This window comes from Thalassophryne amazonica, chromosome 4 (assembly GCF_902500255.1).
Source record: "Thalassophryne amazonica chromosome 4, fThaAma1.1, whole genome shotgun sequence".
In the NCBI taxonomy this organism is placed as follows: Eukaryota; Metazoa; Chordata; class Actinopteri; order Batrachoidiformes; family Batrachoididae; genus Thalassophryne; species Thalassophryne amazonica.
In genome coordinates this window covers 61,984,920-62,005,342 of record NC_047106.1, presented here as the reverse complement: position 1 = coordinate 62,005,342, position 20,423 = coordinate 61,984,920, and the positions used below count along the sequence as shown (strand labels likewise).

The window sequence follows — 20,423 nt, the reverse complement described above, 5'->3', positions numbered from 1 at the left end:
GTCGGATCCGGTACTGCTGGCGGGAGAGAGCAACAACACACAGGTGTGGATGACCGCACCCAGTAACGGAGAGGGGAGAAGCCGCCTCCACCTCTTGTCAAAGAACAGCAGGAAGGTGAGTACTTATCCAAAACAGTGAAGCTATCTGTAGTCACCAGTCCTGAAAAGGTTTAATAGGTTTAGCTGGTTAATATATAAATGCAGAGAATACTACCTTAGTCTTAGGCGATATCTCGGCACTGAGGTGGAGACGCCGTCCTCCTGATATACCTCTGTGCTGAGTGGAACAGCTGTGTCTGGTGATGGGTGACAGCTGTCACCCAGGCTACTCCCATGATGCGGCAGCGCCCTCTGGTGCCTGGAGCCCGCACTCCAGGCAGGGCGCCCTCTGGTGGTGGTGGGCCAGCAGTACCTCCTCTTCAGCGGCCCACACAACAGCCATGCTCATCATGGCAGAATTTTGCATTATCGTCTTGCTGAAAACAATGGAACATCATCCAGTTTACCAACTGCCGCTTCCAATCAACATTTGAATGGAGCATTAAAATGCTTTTAAGGTTTGTTTTAGGTGTCCGTTGCACAGGATGGCAGCAGTTGTGCAGCTTAAAACGTGCCAGGTTCACAGAGGGGCCGCAAAAACACCTGTATAACGGCTTCAGTAGCCCTTGTGTGTTGTTGTCTCCCATGGAGTTGGTGCGCTACAGATGATGTTACATTTCCATGGACATCTGTCACTTTATTTGACATACAGTGGGTAAAATAAGTATTGAACATAGTGCTATTGACATGACATTTTCACCAGATGTCAGTAACAACCAGTGTTGTGGAAAGTAACTTTGACAAGTTACTTTTTTAGTTACTTTTTTAGTTGCTTTATACAGTTGCTTTATGCAGTTACTTCATTAGCAGCTTTATGCAATTACTTTATTAGAATCTGCTGAAAACTTGCAACTAATAAGGTAACGAGTAATCTAACTTGGTTACTCGTAAGATTGAGCAATCAGAAAAGTAACTAATCAGCAAAGTAACTAATAGTTACTTTTCTGAGTACTAAATCTTAAAAATAACCAAATTAGATTATGAGTAACTTTATTAATTACATTCAGCAGCTGCCGACAAGGTGTCCGCAACTGCTAATGAAGTAAATGTAAGAAGTAACTGTAAAATATAACTGTATAGATTAACTAATGAAGTAACTTTCCAAAGTTACTTTCCCCAACACTGGTAACAATCCACGTAATCTACACATACAAAGAAATCAAACCATAGATATCCATAAATTATGTATAATAATAATAAATGAGACACAGAAAGTACTGAACACCCGGTGCAAAAAAACCATGGACAGCCAAACCACCAACTGAAATCTATCAATAATTAGAAAGCAGTCCTGCCCCTTGTCAGTGCAAATTATTATCAGCTGGCTCAGTACCAATTTATGGTGTCTCATTAGCAAGGTGTCACACAAAAAACATCTCATGATGGGTACAAGTAACGAGCTCTCTCAAGAGCTTCACAGCCTTATTGTTGCAAAACATACTAATGGCATTGTTCACAGAAGAATTTGTAAACCTCTGAATGTTGCAGTGAGCACTGTTGGGGCCATAATCTTAAAGTGGAAAGAACATTGTTTCATCATAAAGTGGCTATGACCAGGTGCTCCTCACAAGATTTCTGGTAGAGGAGTGAAAAGAATAATCAAAAGAGTGATCCAAGAGCCGAGGACCACTTCAGCAAGACCTGGAATTAGCAAGTGCAATTGTTTCTAAGGAAACAATTAGTAATGCACTCAACCGCCATGTCATGTATGCATGCTCACCATGCAAGACTCCATTGCTGAAGAAAAAGCATATTGAAGCTCATTTAAAGTTTAAAGTTTAAAAATTTAAAGTTTGCTGTACAACATGTAGACAAGCCTGTGAAATACTGGCAGAATATAGTCTGGTCAGATGAGACCAAAACTGAACTCTTGAATGCCACGTTTGGAAGTCAAATGGCACTGCACATTACCCCAAAACTCCATAGCAACAGTGAAGTCTGGAGGTGGGAACATCATGCTGTGGGGCTGTTTTTCAGTAGATGACACTGGCAAATGTTATATACAAGGTCTATTAGAAAAGTATCCGACCTTATTATTTTTTTCAAAAACCATATGGATTTGAATCACGTGTGATTGCGTCAGACAAGCTTGAACCCTCGTGCGCATGTGTGAGTTTTTCCACGCCTGTCTGTTTGCGTCATTCGCCTGTGAGCAGGCTTTGAGTGAGGAGTGGTCAACCCCCTCGGCGGATTTTCATTGTCAGAAAATGGCGGAATGATTTGGGCTTTTTTTCCATCAGAATTTTTTCAGAAACTGTTAGAGACTGGCAGCTGGAAACCATTAGAAAAATGTATCTGGCTTTCGGTGAAAATTTTACGGGCTTCACAGAGAATAAGGACCGTTACTACGGCTTTAAGGATGCTCGGCGCGTCACGCTCCATGCTGCCATCGAGAGCCACAAACCACCGGATCATTTCTAAATGGATGGCTCTGTGGAGCCGGACCGTCGTCTGCACTTTCTCTGGTTATCACAAGAGCTGGACATCAATCATTTTCCGGCAGATTTCACTTTTAAGATTTCACATGGAAAGAGGAGCAGAGAGGCTCCTCTTTCCATGACAAAAACTCCTGTAACAGTGGAATGTGCCATTCATTTCCAAACTGGATGCTATGTTTTATCCGGGACGTTGTCTGACTAGCACAGGAATTGTGAAAAGACGTGGACATCAGCACTTTTTCGGCACATGCACATGCACGCTCGATGCAATTTCATGACCGCACCAGGACCCCTGGACAGACCCTGTCCCTGTGTAATGGGGGTTTTACTGGGTTACATCTGAAGAAGCATACTAGCTTAGTGTATAGTAATCACAATCCGTAGGGTATCTGAATACTCACTAGGAATTCATTAATTAGTAAATAGTTGGATGGTACCTGGAACCCCTGCTACCTCCATGGTGCATACACAGACTACATGACGCTATCCCATGAGGCAGCTGGAGCCTGATAACTGAAGAACTTCCCGGGAAAATTAAGACAAGATAGCAATCATACATGTAAACAGTGGCAGCATCCAAGGGGCCATGGCACTGTAGAAATAAGCAACATGAGCCATTTAAATACTTTGCTATTGCAAAAATAACATTGTAACAGTGTATGTCCATATGCATGTATGTGTCATCTGCACAGTGCATCCAGAAAGTACTCACAGCACTGTACTCCTATTTTTTTTCCTCAAAATTCTACTACCATCTCTACCATACAGGCCTGATTGGTGGATTGCTGCAGAGTGACTAAATGGAAACTGTTCCTTCATATGGCAGCCTGCCAGGAGATTGCCAAAAGGCACCCGAGGACACTCAGACCAGGAGAAACAAAATTCTCTGATGAGACGAAGATTGAACTCTTTGGTGTGAATGCCGGGAATCATGTTTGGAGGAAACCAAGCACCAGCTCTACAGTGAAGCATGGTGGTGGCAGCATCATGCTGTGGGGATGTTTCTCAGCAGCAGGAGCTGTGAGAGTAGTCAGGATTGAGGGAAAGATGAATGCAGCAACGTATAGAAACATCCTGGATGAAAACCTGCTCCAAAGTGCTCTTGACCTAAGACTGGGGAGCCAATTCATCTTTCAGTGTGGCAATGACCCTAAGCACACAGCCAGTATATCAAAGGAGTGGCTTCAGGACACCTCTGTGAATGTCCTTGAGTGGCCCAGCCAGAGCCCAGGCCTGGATCCCATTGAACATCTCTGGAGAGATCTAAAAATTATAGAAACCGACGCTTCCATCCAACCTGTTGGAGCTTGAGAGGTGCTGCAAAGAGGAATGGGCAAAACTGCCCAAAGACAGGTGCACAAAACTTGTGGCATCATATTCAAGAAGATTTGAGGCTGTAATTGATAAACTATTGAGCAAAGGGTGTGAATACTTATGTACTTGTGATTTTTTTAGGTTTAGTTTATTTTTATTTATTTTTTATTTTGAATACATTTGCTTAAATAAAAAAAAAAAATACTTTTTCATGTTTACATTATGGGGTGTGAGCACAATTTTTTTTTGGGGGGGCGGGGGGATTGACTTCATTTTGGAATCAGGCTGTAACATTACAAAATGTGGAAAAAGTGAAGCGCTGCGAATACTTTCTGGATGCAATGTAAGCATAAATACAGTTAAAGCAAAGTTAAGATGGTATTGTATTCCACATCCCTGCGCACACTCACTTGGGGGCATGGACTCTGTCAGTCTTGAGTTTTTGTCTCTTTCTGGTTTTATTTCCCAGTATTGTGGTGGTTCATTTTCAGTCACATGTCTCTGTTTTCACACACGGGCCAGCCAGGTGGTTTTTGTTTAGTTTATTTGCCTGCTTGCACTAGTGTCACTGGTTGTGATTTGTTCTCTAAAGTGTGTTCTCTACCGTAACGTTGCCTGGGTGAGTCCCAATGTCTGTGCTCCTTGTGCCAACTTCTTTCCATCTCCTGTGGGTATTATGCCTGTCTGAACCTAATTCTAGTTTTTCTTTGCTGTGAAGTGTCTCTGAGTTATTTCAGAGTCTAGTCGTGGTTACAATTTCTCAGCGTGTGCTAAAGGTGTGTTGGGCCGTTGCTTCACCTTTGACTTTGACTGCCGTGCTGGAAACTGTTCATATTGGACTTTGAACTACACTCTTCTCTTTTTTGTTTTGGAGTCCTCATTTCTCTGCGCTTAAAGGGACAGGGCCACCAGAATTTCACTAAACTGACAAAATTTCATTTGTACAGAAATCCATGCATGAGCTTTTTAAAAGAGAGGAAATTGTCTTTGACCAGGGGTGATGCGTGCAAATTGTGCATGCTGACATCTGTGAGATGTTTTGTAAGTCACTCCAAAGGTGTTATCAGGTTACAAAAATAGTGTTTTTAATTTTAGAAGTGTTTATTTATCGCTAGCTTTTACATAATATATGAGAAACATGTTAGATTTACACAAATGAAGCTGTTTTGCAGCGTTTTCTGCCATGTTGGATTAGCAGCCAGGGAGAGACCAGCCAATGACGTCACTGTGCCTCTCTACACTAATTGCTGTCACTTTGTCCTTCCCAGAATCCCTCACCCAAATCTGGGGAAGCCCCCATGTGATCTATGATTTCACAGTCATCAGCTGTGTTGGTCTGAACTGTCAATGCCGTAAGTAGTTCAAGTCTGCCTGTTCGGTAACACTTTACTTGAATGCTGCCATAACTGTTACATGACACAGTCATGAAAGTGTCATAAACATTATGTCAATGTCATAAACGTTTATGACTGCTGTCATTAAGTGTCATTCGGTTTTTGTCATGTTGACATTTTTTGGGTTGTCTTGATTATGACAACCTTTACATTAATCAAAGTGACATGACCAGAAGTTGTCTTTGTCATGACAACTTGACATTAAATTTGTTTTGTGATGTCCTTATTATGACTACTTGACATTAACAAAATATACATGTATTTGTTTCTTTATGGCAAGTTGACATAATGACTATTAGGTAGCACTTTATCATAAGTACACCTTATTTAGCCTTAATTAAGCATGAATAAATATATAATGAATTAGTAACAAACAGTTCATTAAGAATGACTCATACTTAAGTAATTCATTAGTAAGTCCCTTTGGCTGCTCCCTTGTTTGCACTCGGGGTCACCACAGCATTTTGAATTGGCACAGGTTTTACACCGGATGCCCTTCCTGACGCAACTCCACATTACATGGAGAAATGTGGCCGGGGTGGGATTTGAACCTGGAACTTTCTGCACTGAAACCAAGCACATTAACCAATTGGCTACCACCCCTGCATACTTAAGTTGCCTTTTAATTAGTAATGTATTAGTAAATGTATTAGTGAAATACTTAAGTAATTCACTAATACATTTAATTAATACTTTACTTCTAATAAATATCACATAGGCCCCATTCTATGATAAGTCACCTCCAGTGTTTGCAAACAAAGTAGCAAAATTATCAGGCTATTAATGAGCCATTCGCGTACTAATTAAAAGGCAATGGAATAATAATGAAACTACCCTCTGGACCTACATTGAGGTTAGTAATGTTTTTATCTGAAAGTCAAATACAAAGCCCTGTTAGTAATCTATTCATGTGTCGCATACATCTTCTCAGTGTTGAAATATCCCAGGAATCCACCTGAAATCTGACTATCTAATGGATCAGCTTCTTAAAAAGTGCTCAGTGGTAACTATCAATTTATAATCAAATTTGTGAATTAGACATAAATAATATATATTACACACACACACACACACACACACACACACACACACACACACACACACACACACACACACACACACACACACACACACACACACATATATATAGATAGATAGAGAGAGAGAGAGGAAATAGTACGAACTGTTAGTAATTTGTTGCTTTTTCATAATGGCAGGTACTATAATGAAAATTTACATATAAAAATACTGTGAACTGTTAGTAATTTGTTGCTTATTTATAATTAGAGGTCCAATAATGAATAGTTATACATTGTACATAGCATAAGTATCTAGTTTCACTGAATTAAAATGTTGTTGTTTTATGATATTGTCATTAAATATCTCTCAGTATATTTATAACTGCAACTTAATACATGTTGTCAGTGCCACATAAGTCAGGAGAATAAATACCTTTTGTTGTGCAAACATCACTTTTTTTTAATGAAATCATCAACCCCTGAAGAAAATTATTAAACTAATATTTCCCAATTGAATCTTACATTTTTACAATATTTCAATCAAACAACTTCAGTATTTTTCAATAGAGAAAAACTCTGCTTGGTCAAAGGCTTTGCCTTCATTATATTAGTTAGTTAAGTCTTTTTGTGAACTTTTATAAAGTGAAGACTATTTCCCAAGGACCACCACTGGCACCATGCTTTGCACATGTGCCACTCAGATGCTCTCCATCTTGCTTTTATAATGTCATCAACAGTGGACGTTACACCATGCAGCAGATGCCTGTTAAAATTTTAAGAATGGCAGAAATGGTGCGCAGAAACGTGCCAGGAACAACGCATCCAGTGCCAGTGAGGAGAGGGGAACAGTGGAAAATATGGCAATCAGTGAAACAAACAGGAGGTTATTTTTGTTTGCTAACAAGCTAATTAGCATTGGTAATATTTTTGAAGCAGCGCGGCTGCCATATTACCACTCTCATGAACCACTTCCTGTTGATTTGTTGCAAAGTGCCTGCATGTGCAGCTGTAAACTGCACAAATCATCACTTCAAAGGCTGTGGATAAAGGATGTAGAGTTTGTATTGAAATCTTCTTTCCATCTGCATCAGACACTCAAAACGCTTTACAAATAATGCCTCACATTCACCCCGATGTGAGGATGCTGCCATACAAGGCGCTCACTACACACCGGGAGCAAGTAGGGGAATAATGACCTTGCCCAAGAGCCCTTAGTGATTTTCTGGTCAGGCTGGGATTTGAACCGAGGATCCTCTGGTCTCAAGCTCAACGCTTAACCACTAGACCATCACCTCTCAAAGTCCAAATCAGGTGGTGCCCTGGTATCGATGTCTACTCCAGCTCTTCAGGAGAGATGTGCCAATGGCTGGAGCATTTATGTTAATGGCTTGAATGCTGCCATAACTGTTACATGACACAGTCATGAAAGTGTCATAAACATTATGTCAATGTCATAAACGTTTATGACTTCTGTCATTAAGTGTCATTAGGTTTTTGTCATGACAAGTTGACATTTTTTGGGTTGTCTTGATTATGACAACTTGACATTAATCAAAGTGACATGACCAGAAGTTGTCTTTGTCATGACAACTTGACATTAAATTTGTTTTGTGATGTCCTTATTATGACAACTTGACATTAACAAAATATACATGTACTTGTGTCTTTATGGCAAGTTGACATAATGACTATTTAGGTAGCACTTTATCATAAGTACACCTTATTTAGCCTTAATTAAGCATGAATAAATATATAATGAATTAGTAACAAATAGTTCATTAAGAATGACTCATACTTACGTAATTCACTAGTAAGTCCCTTCGGCTGCTCCCTTGTTTGCACTCGGGGTCGCCACAGCAAATCCAAGGTGGATCTGCATGTTGAATTGGCACAGGTTTTACATCAGATGCCCTTCCTGACGCAACTCCACATTACATGGAGAAATGTGGCAGGGGTGGGATTTGAACCTGGAACCTTCTGCACTGAGGATCCTCTGGTCTCAAGCTCAACGCTTAACCACTAGACCAGTGATTCTCAACTGGGGTGCCACGATCGATCATCAGGGGTGCCGTGGGCAATTATCAAATATCACCATTATCGGGTGTATGTGCTGTAATAGTGTGGCAGATGATGTAATGTTCTTTTATTCCAGTAGATGGCAGCAAAGCGCTGTACTATAGTATAATAGACATACTTGCACATAGTTTTGCGTCTCCATGGTTACGGGTTGCTGATTACAGCGTGAATCTCAGCTGCTCATGGAGCATGGCTCCTCTGGGGAAGGAGAAACCGCGTTGGCTGTGGAGGTGTGCGGGGAAGGCGGCCCGACCTCCGTTAATGTCACCGTGGTCAGACTTGGGCCTTCTTGCTCACAACTGGGTTCGCTGAAGGCAGCCTCTGCGCTCCATGAATATTAGAGTGGCAGATTATTGTGAATAAAAGTGTTGACACGTCTAAAAAAAAAACACTTGAGAATGAGATCAGAGCGCAAAATGCTTGAGGGTTTTCGAAATGCGGTGTTTTCTGTATCAATTTTCTATTGCGATAATTGGGTTTTGCGCAAAACCAGAGGTAAATAGAATTATAATATTATTTTGGTTGGTGGTGTGCTGCAGGATTTTGTAAATATAAAAAGGGTGCCGCGGCTCAAAAAAGGTTGAAAATCACTGCATTAGACCATCACCTCTCAAAGTCCAAATCAGGTGGTGCCCTGGTACCGACGTCTACTCCAGCTCTTCAGGAGAGATGTGCCAATGGCTGGAGCATTTATGTGCTATCGAGTTAACGGCTCCCATCGCAGAGCTGTCGATCACTGCATGTAGCAAATATAGGGAAGTCTTAAAAAACTACAACAGTCAGGTTAAGCTCTCTGTTTGCAATACAGTGTGCATCTGCAATAACAGAGGATCCAGAGTTAGGACAGCTGATTAAAGACTAGAAGTCTAATGGAAAGCTACTTTCTTTTAAGATAAAGTGAAATGATGGATTATATTGTTGACTGTTCATTGGTTTCAGAAAGTATTTCAGAGTTGTATTTACGATAGTAACATTTGCACTAAGATATTGTTGCCATTGAAAAGTATTTCAGAGTTATGTTTACAAGTATTTGCACTTATAAAATATTTTTGTTTATTAATATTTATGTTTATAAGTAGCCACCACAAGTTTTGCAACTGTGCGGCTAAATTTTAATGGCACATTTTTGGCACTTTATTCTTTTATAACATATGTAAGTGTGTACATATGTATATTGATTTTATTTTTGTAGAGTTTTGCAAATATTTACTTCTGTATCGACGTCTCATGGCTTTACTTATGCTGATTTTGGTCTGATTGCTATACTGAAAAGTGATTTGTGGCATTTTAGGGTTTTGTCTACTTTAATAAATACTTTATAAAACATAAATAGTCTTCACTTTAGTAGTGTTCACAAAACGTAAAGTATCACGACGTCTAAACTGACTGTCATGACACAGTTATGACACTGTAATGAAGATATTCTTTGACCTTAAGTAAAGTGGTCGCATTTTGATTTGTCGTTAACATATGAAGTATCAACTGACTGTCATGAGTCATGACACAGTTATGGCAGTGTAATGAAGATATTCAAATTGGTCTGTAACCTTGCACATGTAATTATAATAATCATTATGTCAACTTGCCATGAGCAGAAAGTCTAACTCATGGCATAATAGTGCATACTTAGTGCACTTACAAGTAGTTTGTTCATTGTTTAATAAGTATGAAAACAATAAGTAAACACATAATGAATGGGACTATTTATTAGAAGTAACACATTAATTAAATGTATTAATTACATATTAAGTAGGCTGGAGTGGTGGCTAAGTGGTTAATGGCCTTGGTGTAAGTGCGGAAAGATCCCTGGTCAAACCACACCCGACCACATTTCTCTATGTAATAAGAAATTGCGTCAAGAAGGTGTAAAACGTGCCAATTCAACATGCAGATGCACCTCGAATTTGCTGTGATGCCACCGAGTGCAAACAATGGAGTAGCCGAAGGGACTTACTATTTAATTACTTATTAAGTATGTCATTATTAATAATTTGTGATGAATTCATTACATATTTATTAATACATAATTAAGGCTAAATAAGGTGTAGTCATTATAAAGTCCTACCTAATAATCATTCTGTCAACTTGCCATAAACACAAAAATAGATGCATATTTTTTTAATGTCACGTTGTCATGATAAAGACATTTTCTGGTAATGTCACTTTGATTAATGTCAAGTTGTCATAATAAGGACATCCCAAACAAATTTAATGTCAGGTTTTCATGACAAAGACAACTTCCGGTCATGTCACTTTGATTAATGCCAAGTTGTCATAATCAAGACAACCCAAAAACTGTCAACATAACTGTCAACAGCTATGACAGTATCATTTCACTATTATAATGATACCTTCAAGTAAAGTGTTACCGCCTGTTCCTTTGAAAATTTGCCCAATTTTTTTCTACACAATGTGAATTTTGATCATTTTGGCAATGTCATATTATGAATACCCTATTTAAAGGCTAATAAATAAAATTATAGTGGTGCCAATAAAAATTATTTTTATGCCTTAAATCTTAGGTTTAGTGGCCCTGTACCTTTAAGACTCATCTTTTGGGTTAATGACAGTTGTGGTTTGAATTTTTGTTTTGGTATTTGTTGTTTATTTATTTGTTTTGTATTTTTTTGTGCCGACTACCTTATAGTTTAGTCCTGAGATTGGGTAAACGGCATTTTGTTGTTTGAACTCATGTTATACATATTGTTGTTGTTGTTGTTCTTGTTTATCCTGCTATTTTTGAGTGAGGTATTTCAGTTTGAATGTTTTTAGTAGGTAGCGCTCGGCTTCCTTAGCCGTGTATTGCTTCTTTGGTATTTGCTTTACCTTATTTGTGTTCCTTATGTTATTTTCTTGTCTTGCAATGTCTTCCTCATTCGCATTGGGGTTCACTACCAAACCTTACTGAACAGCCGTTGCGGTTCATGACAGATGGCAGCGGAATAATGTCCTCATTGTGTCCCTAGTACATGGTGGCTTATTTCTATTACATGCTACAGTAACAGTTTGGGAGACTCTACTAACCAATGTTTTTAGAAATTGTTTGTGCAATCTATTGTATGTATGTATATAATTTTATAAGAAAAAGGCAATCATCATTATTCATTTGTGGTCATTCTGTTTACTTTGTAGCATACTTGACATTCTGAGAGCTTGTGGTGTCCTTCTGGCAGCTGGCTGATAATTATAGATCATTGGCTCATGATGGTGTCCAATCTCGAGATTACACATTTGCACAACATATTAGAATTCAGCAATGACTTTTGATAAGAACAATCCTTGTATTGTCTGTCAGTCCATAAAGGTAAATTCATAAAACAATGCTGTGAAATGTCATTTCTCAAGAGAAAATAAAGGTATCGTGATAGTTTAATAGGTGGAGATAAATATTTTCACAAAGTATAATATCTTCTAACTCCAGCATGCAAACAGTCCAAAGTGATGAGATTTACAGAGACTGGATAAGTGTTATTATGGTCTGATCAAACTGATGGTCTTGATTAATAAGTTCCTCTAAATAAGTGCCCTGTTGTCTAAACTTGATGCACGGTGTTAGTTTTGAGGACCCACTTCATGCGAGATAATACCAGTGAAGTGTGCTGCCTACCCTTGCGGATGGCGAGGAGTGAACCAATCGCGCTTTGGTGCCAAACAGTGAGGAGAAGAGTCCAGGGTAACACAATCAACACAATGGCAAGAATATCTCTTCTCTTCGGCATCTCCAGGATCGGTTATGTGGCTTGGCATTACCTGTTCAAAAAAGAGGAAAAATAGAACTTGATTGACATTCTGATTGACGTAAGTCGTTAAGTGATGTCAGAGTAATTACACAATGAGAGATGCTGCAGGATATGAGCTGTCATGTTTGGAGGTGTTTTTTTTTTTTTTTTTTGAGGATTTGAAAGTAAAAAAAACATTTGCATGAATAAGGTACACTAGATTCATTAAACATACTGGAGCATTCACCCCTGGATATGTGACTGAATCTCAATTACTTGAAAATGGGAAATGCATTCACAGCACCTTAATTATCTTTAACTGTCACAGAAATGGCATATTAGGCACTGGAGGACACCCACATTCAAGGAACAAAATGGCATTGAGAAGAGAACTATAGAGACATAGAAATCGATTAATAGTCTGCTCAATGCAGTAAAAAAAAGTTCCACGGCAGAAGCAGTGCTATTACAGTCTCGACAGTAATACAGTACCACCTGCTGTTGTACATACTTGGAGAAATGCAAAAATAAAAGATGTTTCATTTCAAATGCTTGTCTATAAAGTCAATGAACGTAAAGTCAGGAGCACTGAAGGAGGAATGATATGTCATGGCCTAAATTAAGGAGTCCAAGATTTATAAGCATGTTTGGAGGAATATGACAACGGCGATGACATCACTACATTGAGCTGGTCCTCATATCTTTGACGATCATCGGGCTCCAGGGATAAAATACATTTAGCAGTCATTTCAAGTGAATATGCAGAAATATCTTCAAACAGCAAAGCGTGCTGCCGACTGACACCTACAACCAGTGTTGCCACAGTTACTTGAAAAAGTAATCCAATTACTGATTACTGATTACTCCTTGAAAAAGTAACTTAGTTACTTTACTGATTACTCAATTGTAAAAGTAACTAAGTTAGATTACTAGTTACTTTTTAGTTACTTTTCCCAGCTGCCGACAACAACCCTCTGCCACCTCAACATGACAATGATACCTGTTTTGCCAAAACTTACTTTATAGTCACCCTTTCTTGACTTCAATGAAAATAAATACTTGTTTTATAAAAAGTAAAATAAAGACCTCTTTCTTGACCTCATATTTAACTGTTGACAGCACTGTAACAGTAAAACTTGCTATTTCGAACCTACATTGTTTATAAATGTAACTATTAAATTCATTCTAGCATTTTTCTAACATTTAAATTCTCTCTAAATATTTTACTTGTCGAAATTAATATTACTTTAAGTAGTATTAGTAGTTGTAGTAAAAAAAGGCTTCAAAACTGGACCTTTAATCTAGGGGTGTTGTGAGGGGGGCACATCCCTCCCCCCACGCCCCCATTCCATCTGGATTCGCCCCTGCTTTGGCGTTTGAGCACAAAGAATGGATAACATTTATTTATGCAGAAAACGTGACCAGATTTACAGGTAAGAAAGTTTTATTGTGTTTTCACATCATGTGGTCCTCAGAAAGAGATTTTAGGTGCATTTGAGTGGAAAATAGTGTTAGTTGTTGACGTTTCGCGGAGTATCAGCTGTTTTAACGTGCAGATATGGAGCGGCTCAGCTCAGCTCTAAATAAAGGAGGAAAAAAGTATAAAAATGTCTTTGTAAAGCTCAGTGCAGGTATGCTGATCACCGTGCTTTAAGAGGAGAGGACGAGTCGAGCAGCTGCAAAAAACCATGGATGAAAAGCTCACAGCTCACTTAAAGTGGGCAGTTCAGTCGAACCCCGACCTCCTGCCCACAGACCAAGTTTAATGCTGCTATCGACCCACAATGAAAAATAATAGTAACGCACAGTGACATGGAGAAGTAACTTTAATCTGATTACTGATTTGGAAAGATTAACACTTTAGATTACTCGTTACTAAAAAAAAGTGGTCAGATTAGAGTAACGCGTTACCGGCATCAGTGCCTACAACTGACAAAATGAATGCTGCATTTACACATAGGTTCAATGTGTTACGAACGTCATATTTCCGTCATTTGTGACATTCGTAATGTGAATGTCACTCATGGGCCTCTAGAAGCCTTTTCCTTTTTCTCCCCTTTTGGGTACCCCTGACTGCCACCACAGATATTTTACTGACCAGACAGTGCAAACCATGAAGAACAAAATACAAACAATAGAAATCAATCACGGTGTGGGACAGGAGGTTGTTATACTGTATACATGAGAGAGAATAATACCCCACCTCTTGTCAAAAGTTTGATGGATGACGTCACAGCCAATCAGAATCGACTACGTCACTGCTTATTTGTGGTCGCTGCTTATTTGAGAGGGGATGTTTTAGCAGATCCTCAGACAATCCGTGCTGAGAACAAAAAACATTTTCAGATTACATGGACCAGTTATGCCGGCTCTCTGTATAAAGTGACCTTAGATAGATATCCTGTTGGGATACCCACTATGGCCAGGATGACCTTGGAACGCATCGACGGTAATCAGCGGGCCATCGTAGAAGCCCCGGTACTGACGTGGGAAAAAATGTTTTCGGCATATGAGGACAGAATCAGCGGGCTTTTTAGGCACTGACTGGAATATAAAGACATTATCGGAGTCAGAAGAAACCTGACCCCTTTCTTTTGTTAAGGGGAATCTGGCCACTCCCACCCCGCCCGACTATATATATTCATCAGCGGCCAGGATGTGCTACCATTCGACAACCGACATCATGACTCAAGCTTTCACATCAGCTCACATTCCTCCAGCTTCACCCCCACCAGATGAGGACGTTGATCATTAGGGTTATTACACCGGCTACGAGGAAGAAGGCTGCTCACAGGACCTCTTCATCTCACCGCTTGAATCCTGGGCGGGTTACCACGAGCTTTCCTCGGCTGAAGCATCGGTGATGTGGTCACCATCTGTAGTTTTAGACGATGGACCAGGATCACCCCCCAGTATTTATGTCGGGGGTCAGCTTGCGGCTCCGGTTTAAGTCTAGGGTGAAACATCCCTCCCACCCCACCTGATACAAGAAGCACTGTGTGGCGAGACGTGCCTCACACCAGTCATCGGTGACCAGCCAAACGTACTTCTCTCCGACGAATTTTTGAAAACAATGAAACTGGCCGTCATCCATCTGCTGGCTGGAGTGATTGCAAATTGTAGAAAGGGACTCTGTTACAGCTGACAGGTCGAGCATCCAAGCACAAATGCCTCGAAGAGGCATCTGAATTCTTTTACCCCATCAATTTCCATCGTCTGATAAAAAGCCTCTGGACGGAACGGTTTATTCCTGCAGTGCTCAAATTGCTGGCGAGCCATTACATATTTCCCTCACAGGCGAGAGTCCAGGGTGTGGCTGAAAACATCTTGAACGAACTGAAACACTGTGATAATTTTGGTGGAGTGCTGAACCAGATATCCAGCTGTTTGGAGCATGAAAATCCCACTCACATTCGTGAAATGGAGGATGTCTGGCACGGCCTGATCTGATCGTTACCTGCAGAGCTTTTTGTTTATATATATATATATATATATATATATATATAATCTGTGTCAATGTTCAATTTAGCATGGGAAATTATCTGATTAATCTGTGTCGAGGTGTAAGGGATCGTTATGTCATTCGTGAACTGCCGCATCTTTTAAATCAGGCTGTCACATGCAGACTGAACAATATTACAATGTCTTCTGTATTGGAAAGGGTGCTGGACTCTGTTAAAAATCAGGCCACTCCAGAGTTTTGGGAGGAAAACGTGCTAAGAACCGTTACGATGGGACCTGATTATTCAAAACCTTATAAGTAAGAAGAAGAATTTTAAATTCTATTCTAGAATTAACAGGAAGCCAATGAAGAGAGGCCAATATGGGTGAAATATGCTCTCTCCTTCTAGTCCCCGTCAGTACTCTAGCTGCAGCATTTTGAATTAACTGAAGTCTTTTCAGGGAACTTTTAGGACAACCTGATAATAATGAATTACAGTAGTCCAGCCTAGAGGAAATAAATGCATGAATTAGTTTTTCAGCATCACTCTGAGACAAGACCTTTCTAATTTTAGAGATATTGCGCAAATGTAAAAAAGCAGTCCTACATATTTGCTTAATATGCGCATTGAAGGACATATCCTGATCAAAAATGACTCCAAGATTTCTCACAGTATTACTAGAGGTCAGGGTAATGCCATCCAGAGTAAGGACCTGGTTAGACACCATGTTTCTAAGATTTGTGGGGCCAAGTACAATAACTTCAGTTTTATCTGAATTTAAAAGCAGGAAATTAGAGGTCATCCATGTCTTTATGTGTGTAAGACATTCCTGCAGTTTAACTAATCAGTGTGTGTCCTCTGGCTTCATGGATAGATAAAGCTGGGTATCATCTGTGTAACAATGAAAATTTAAGCAATGCTTTCTAATAATACTGCCTAAGGGAAGCATGTATAAAGTGAATAAAATTGGTCCTAGCACAGAACCTTGTGGAACTCCATAATTAACCTTAGTCTGTGAAGAAGACTCCCCATTTACATGAACAAATTGTAATCTATTAGATAAATATGATTCAAACCACCGCAGTGCAGTGCCTTTAATACCTATGGCATGCTCTAATCTCTGTAATAAAATTTTATGGTCAACAGTATCAAAAACAGCACTGAGGTCTCACAGAACAAGCACAGAAATGAGTCCACTGTCTGAGGCCATAAGAAGATCATTTGTAACCTTCACTAATGCTGTTTCTGTACTATGATGAATTCTAAAACCTGACTGAAACTCTTCAAATAGACCATTCCTCTGCGGATGATCAGTTAGCTGTTTTACAACTACCCTTTCAAGAATTTTTGAGAGAAAAGGAAGGTTGGAGATTGGCCTATAATTAGCTAAGATAGCTGGGTCAAGCGATGGCTTTTTAAGTAATGGTTTAATTACTGCCACCTTAAAAGCCTGTGGTACATAGCCAACTAATAAAGATAGATTGATCATATTTAAGATCGAAGCATTAATTAATGGTAGGGATTCCACCGTTCTCTCTCTGCCAGACTATGCTAAACCTTTCACCCTTATGGTGGATTCTTTAAATGGTTTTATGTCTGCCATTCTGCTACAACCACATGGAGGCAAGTACAAACCTGTGGGCTATTATTCCAGCCATTTGGACCCTGTAGCCCGAGCTTTGCCTGCATGTGTACAAGCCATCTGTGCTGCTGCCATGGCAGTTACAGTAACTGCAGACATTGTGTTGTTCCACCCACTCATTCTCAAAGTCTCACATGTAGTTAGCGTTCTGCTACTGCAATCTAAATTAACCTTTTTGAGCCCAGCCAGACAAATAAGTTACACAGCCACCTTGCTTTCACAACCCCATATCACAACTGAAAGATGTTCTACTTTGAACCCAGCCAGCTTGTTGCCAACAGCTGACTGTGGCGAACCACAGACTGTGTGGCTGAAACCACTCAATTGCAACTTCCCCGACCAGATCTTACTGATGTCCCTCTGCAAGAAGGTGAAACATTTTTTGTTGATGGCTCTTGTTTCAAAGATGAAAAAGGAGAAACAAAAATAGGATATGCTGTCATGAAATTGCCTGACCACATTGTTGAAGCACGTCAGCTGCTGTCACACATATCTGCACAAGCTGCAGAACTGATTGCACTTACAAGAGTCTGCACACTTGCACAAGGACAACCAGTCACTATCTACACTGATAGTCAGTATGCCTTCTCTGCTGTACATTTCTTTGCTAAGCAATGGGAACGCCGTGGCATGGTTACCTCCACAGGCAAGCTCGTCACACATGCCAAACTTTTAACTGATTTACTGCATGCTATCACTCTACCTTCTGCTCTTGCACTTTGCAAATGTGCAGCACACACCAAGGGTACTGATTATGTCTCCAGTGGCAACCGCTTAGCTGACTTTGTTGCAAAAGAAGCTGCTACTGGCCATCATGGTGTTTCTAACATCTACTCTAGTACCCTAACACCCACACCATTCATTGACCTTGATGTACTCAAATCGGACCAACATGATGCCTCACACAATGAAAAACATTCATGGTTGACAAAAGGTGCTCTCCTTCATGATGATTTGTACATTTACCAGGACAAACCTATCCTGCCAAAATCCTTGTTTGATACTGCTGCTATGGTTACACATGGGCAGTGCCATGTGTCAACAGTAGGGATGGTATCCCAACTAAATCGCGTTTTTTCAACTTTTGGATTCAACATTTATACACAAACATACTGCAAGAAATGTTTGATCTGCATAAAAAACAACCCACAAGGCAACCTGAGACCAAAATGGGGCCGTTTTCCTATGCCTCAATACCCATTCCAGGTAGTACACATGGACTTCATTGAGTTGAATCAGAGTGGTCCATACAAATACTGCCTGGTTTTGATTGATGCATTCTCCAAATGGGTTGAAATTGTTCTTGCAAAACATGCAGATGCCCTGACAGTTGCAAAGGCACTGTGTAAAGTGATTATTCATGCATATGGAATACCTGAAAAAATTTACAGCGACAATGGAGCACACTTTGTCAACACCATTATACAACACCTGACACAAACATTGGGCATTCAGTTAAAACATCATTGTGCATATCACCCACAAAGTGCAGGACTCGTAGTATGAACTAATGGGACTATTAAGTCCAGGCTCAGGAAAACCATGGCCGAAACCAGACAATCCTGGCCTGAATGACTGGACCTTGTAAAATTATATATGCACATCACACCCATGCCACAAGGGCCGTCACCTTTTGAGATTTTGCATGGTAGACCTTATCGCCTCCTACTCTTTGGATCAGATTTACAAAAGGCAGATGACGAATTGACCTTAGCAGATTTTATGAAAAAGATACTTCAGGAAAAGGATGTGTTAAAAGCACAGTTACTGCCAACTGATTCTCTGTCTCCACAGGATACCAAAACGGTGAAGCCAGGAGACTACGTGTTTATCAAGGTCATAAAAAGGAAAAACTGGTCCAGCCCATGGTGGGAAGGCCCGTTCCAAGTGTTGCTGACCACACCAACAGCCATGAAGATTGCTGAAAGACCGTCATGGATACATCTAAGTCATTGTAAGCTGCAGTGTGTGCCTATAACCACAAACGAGTAAAGGGGAAGTCTGACTACAAAGGGGATTCACCATATAGTGGTGTCTCGTCTCAACATCAGTGAAGCAGGGAGATCCTTAAGCCCCGTTTACACATAGACAGTAAGAGCTCCCGGAAGCATCCTGGAAGAGTTTTTGGCTCCTCCGGGCCGTCTTAGGGATCAAACGCCGTTGTTAACGCCGGTGCTAGGGAGCGTGGCTTAGTTCCGGCTTCACCGGGAATCGTTGAAAAAATTATTCAACATGTCGATTAATTCCGGGAGCGCTCGCGGAGAATTTGCGTGACGACAGAGACAATGTGAACAACGGCGTTTGATACTTTTTAATCGCCGTTTCATCCTGTCCCTTCCTGTAGTGCTGCAGTTTACACTGCTGTTATTCGGTGGCCGGCGCTGTATCCCTAATCAACGGCATATAAAATGGAGATAGAGCCCACATCGGCGTACACAACAGCGTTTTAACCGGCAACAGAGGCAGACAAAACGGTGGCGCTAGTGGACAGTACGCCATTCTAAACACCACCTCCCAGTTAAAATGGCGTTCCAAATGGCCAATAGGCGGCGGTCAGTATAAAAACGGTAGCGCGCTGCATGCAGGCCTCTCACTTGCATCCAGCTCCAGATATTTTTGCAGATAAGCTCCAGTATGCCTCCTAAAAGAAAGTTGGCAGCGGCAAGGACTTAAAGAAGGAAACCAAGAGGTCTGGTTCAGAAGCAGAGGGGAGGCCTGTGGTGGAGACGGAGCAACACGTTGAGGAGGGGGAAAGGAAGGAGAAGAAAAGGCTGAGAATGATCTCCCTCCCCCTGCAGTGACAGAGGCATGTATTCCTGCTGCTTCAGCCTATTATACTCTTGGGGCTGTGCCTATATGCAAATGATCCTGTAGTAATGCAGGATTTGCCTGGATAAAAACCTGGGTATTAACCAGCGGTACACAGGGCATTATCGGTGGCAGCAGAACACCGCCGTTCTCACCCTCGTCTTAACCTGCGATTGTAAGGGATAGAACTGGGTATTAACCCCTGTTGCCTGACGTGTGCCGGATGCTACGGCATCAAAACACCGCTTTATTTTATCCGCCTATTTGCGGATAGTATGGCGTCAAAACACCGGCGAAATGCTCCACCCCTTTCCACTACGAAAACAGCCGGAACTACCGCGAACTTCAGTCTACGTACTACCCGACGACAAAACCGTCTATGTGTAAATGGGGCTTTACTCACTTAGAGTGGTTTATAGGTGACGCTGTGGCCTAGCACCAATGGCTGATCCGCAGAATATGCCCAACCCA

At 40.6% G+C, this 20,423-nt stretch overlaps 1 protein-coding gene across 4 annotated transcripts in view; it reads right to left on the bottom strand.

Moving 5' to 3' along the window:
* Positions 1 to 20,423, bottom strand: part of b3gat1a (beta-1,3-glucuronyltransferase 1 (glucuronosyltransferase P) a) — a 432,840-nt gene that overhangs the window by 62,283 nt on the left and 350,134 nt on the right. For all 4 annotated transcript variants that reach the window (XM_034167983.1, XM_034167985.1, XM_034167986.1 and 1 more), the window contains exon 4: positions 11,948 to 12,090. In XM_034167983.1, coding sequence (XP_034023874.1) covers positions 11,948 to 12,059 — 112 coding nt within the window. In that variant the 5' untranslated portion in view covers positions 12,060 to 12,090. The remainder of the gene's footprint in view (positions 1 to 11,947; positions 12,091 to 20,423) is intronic.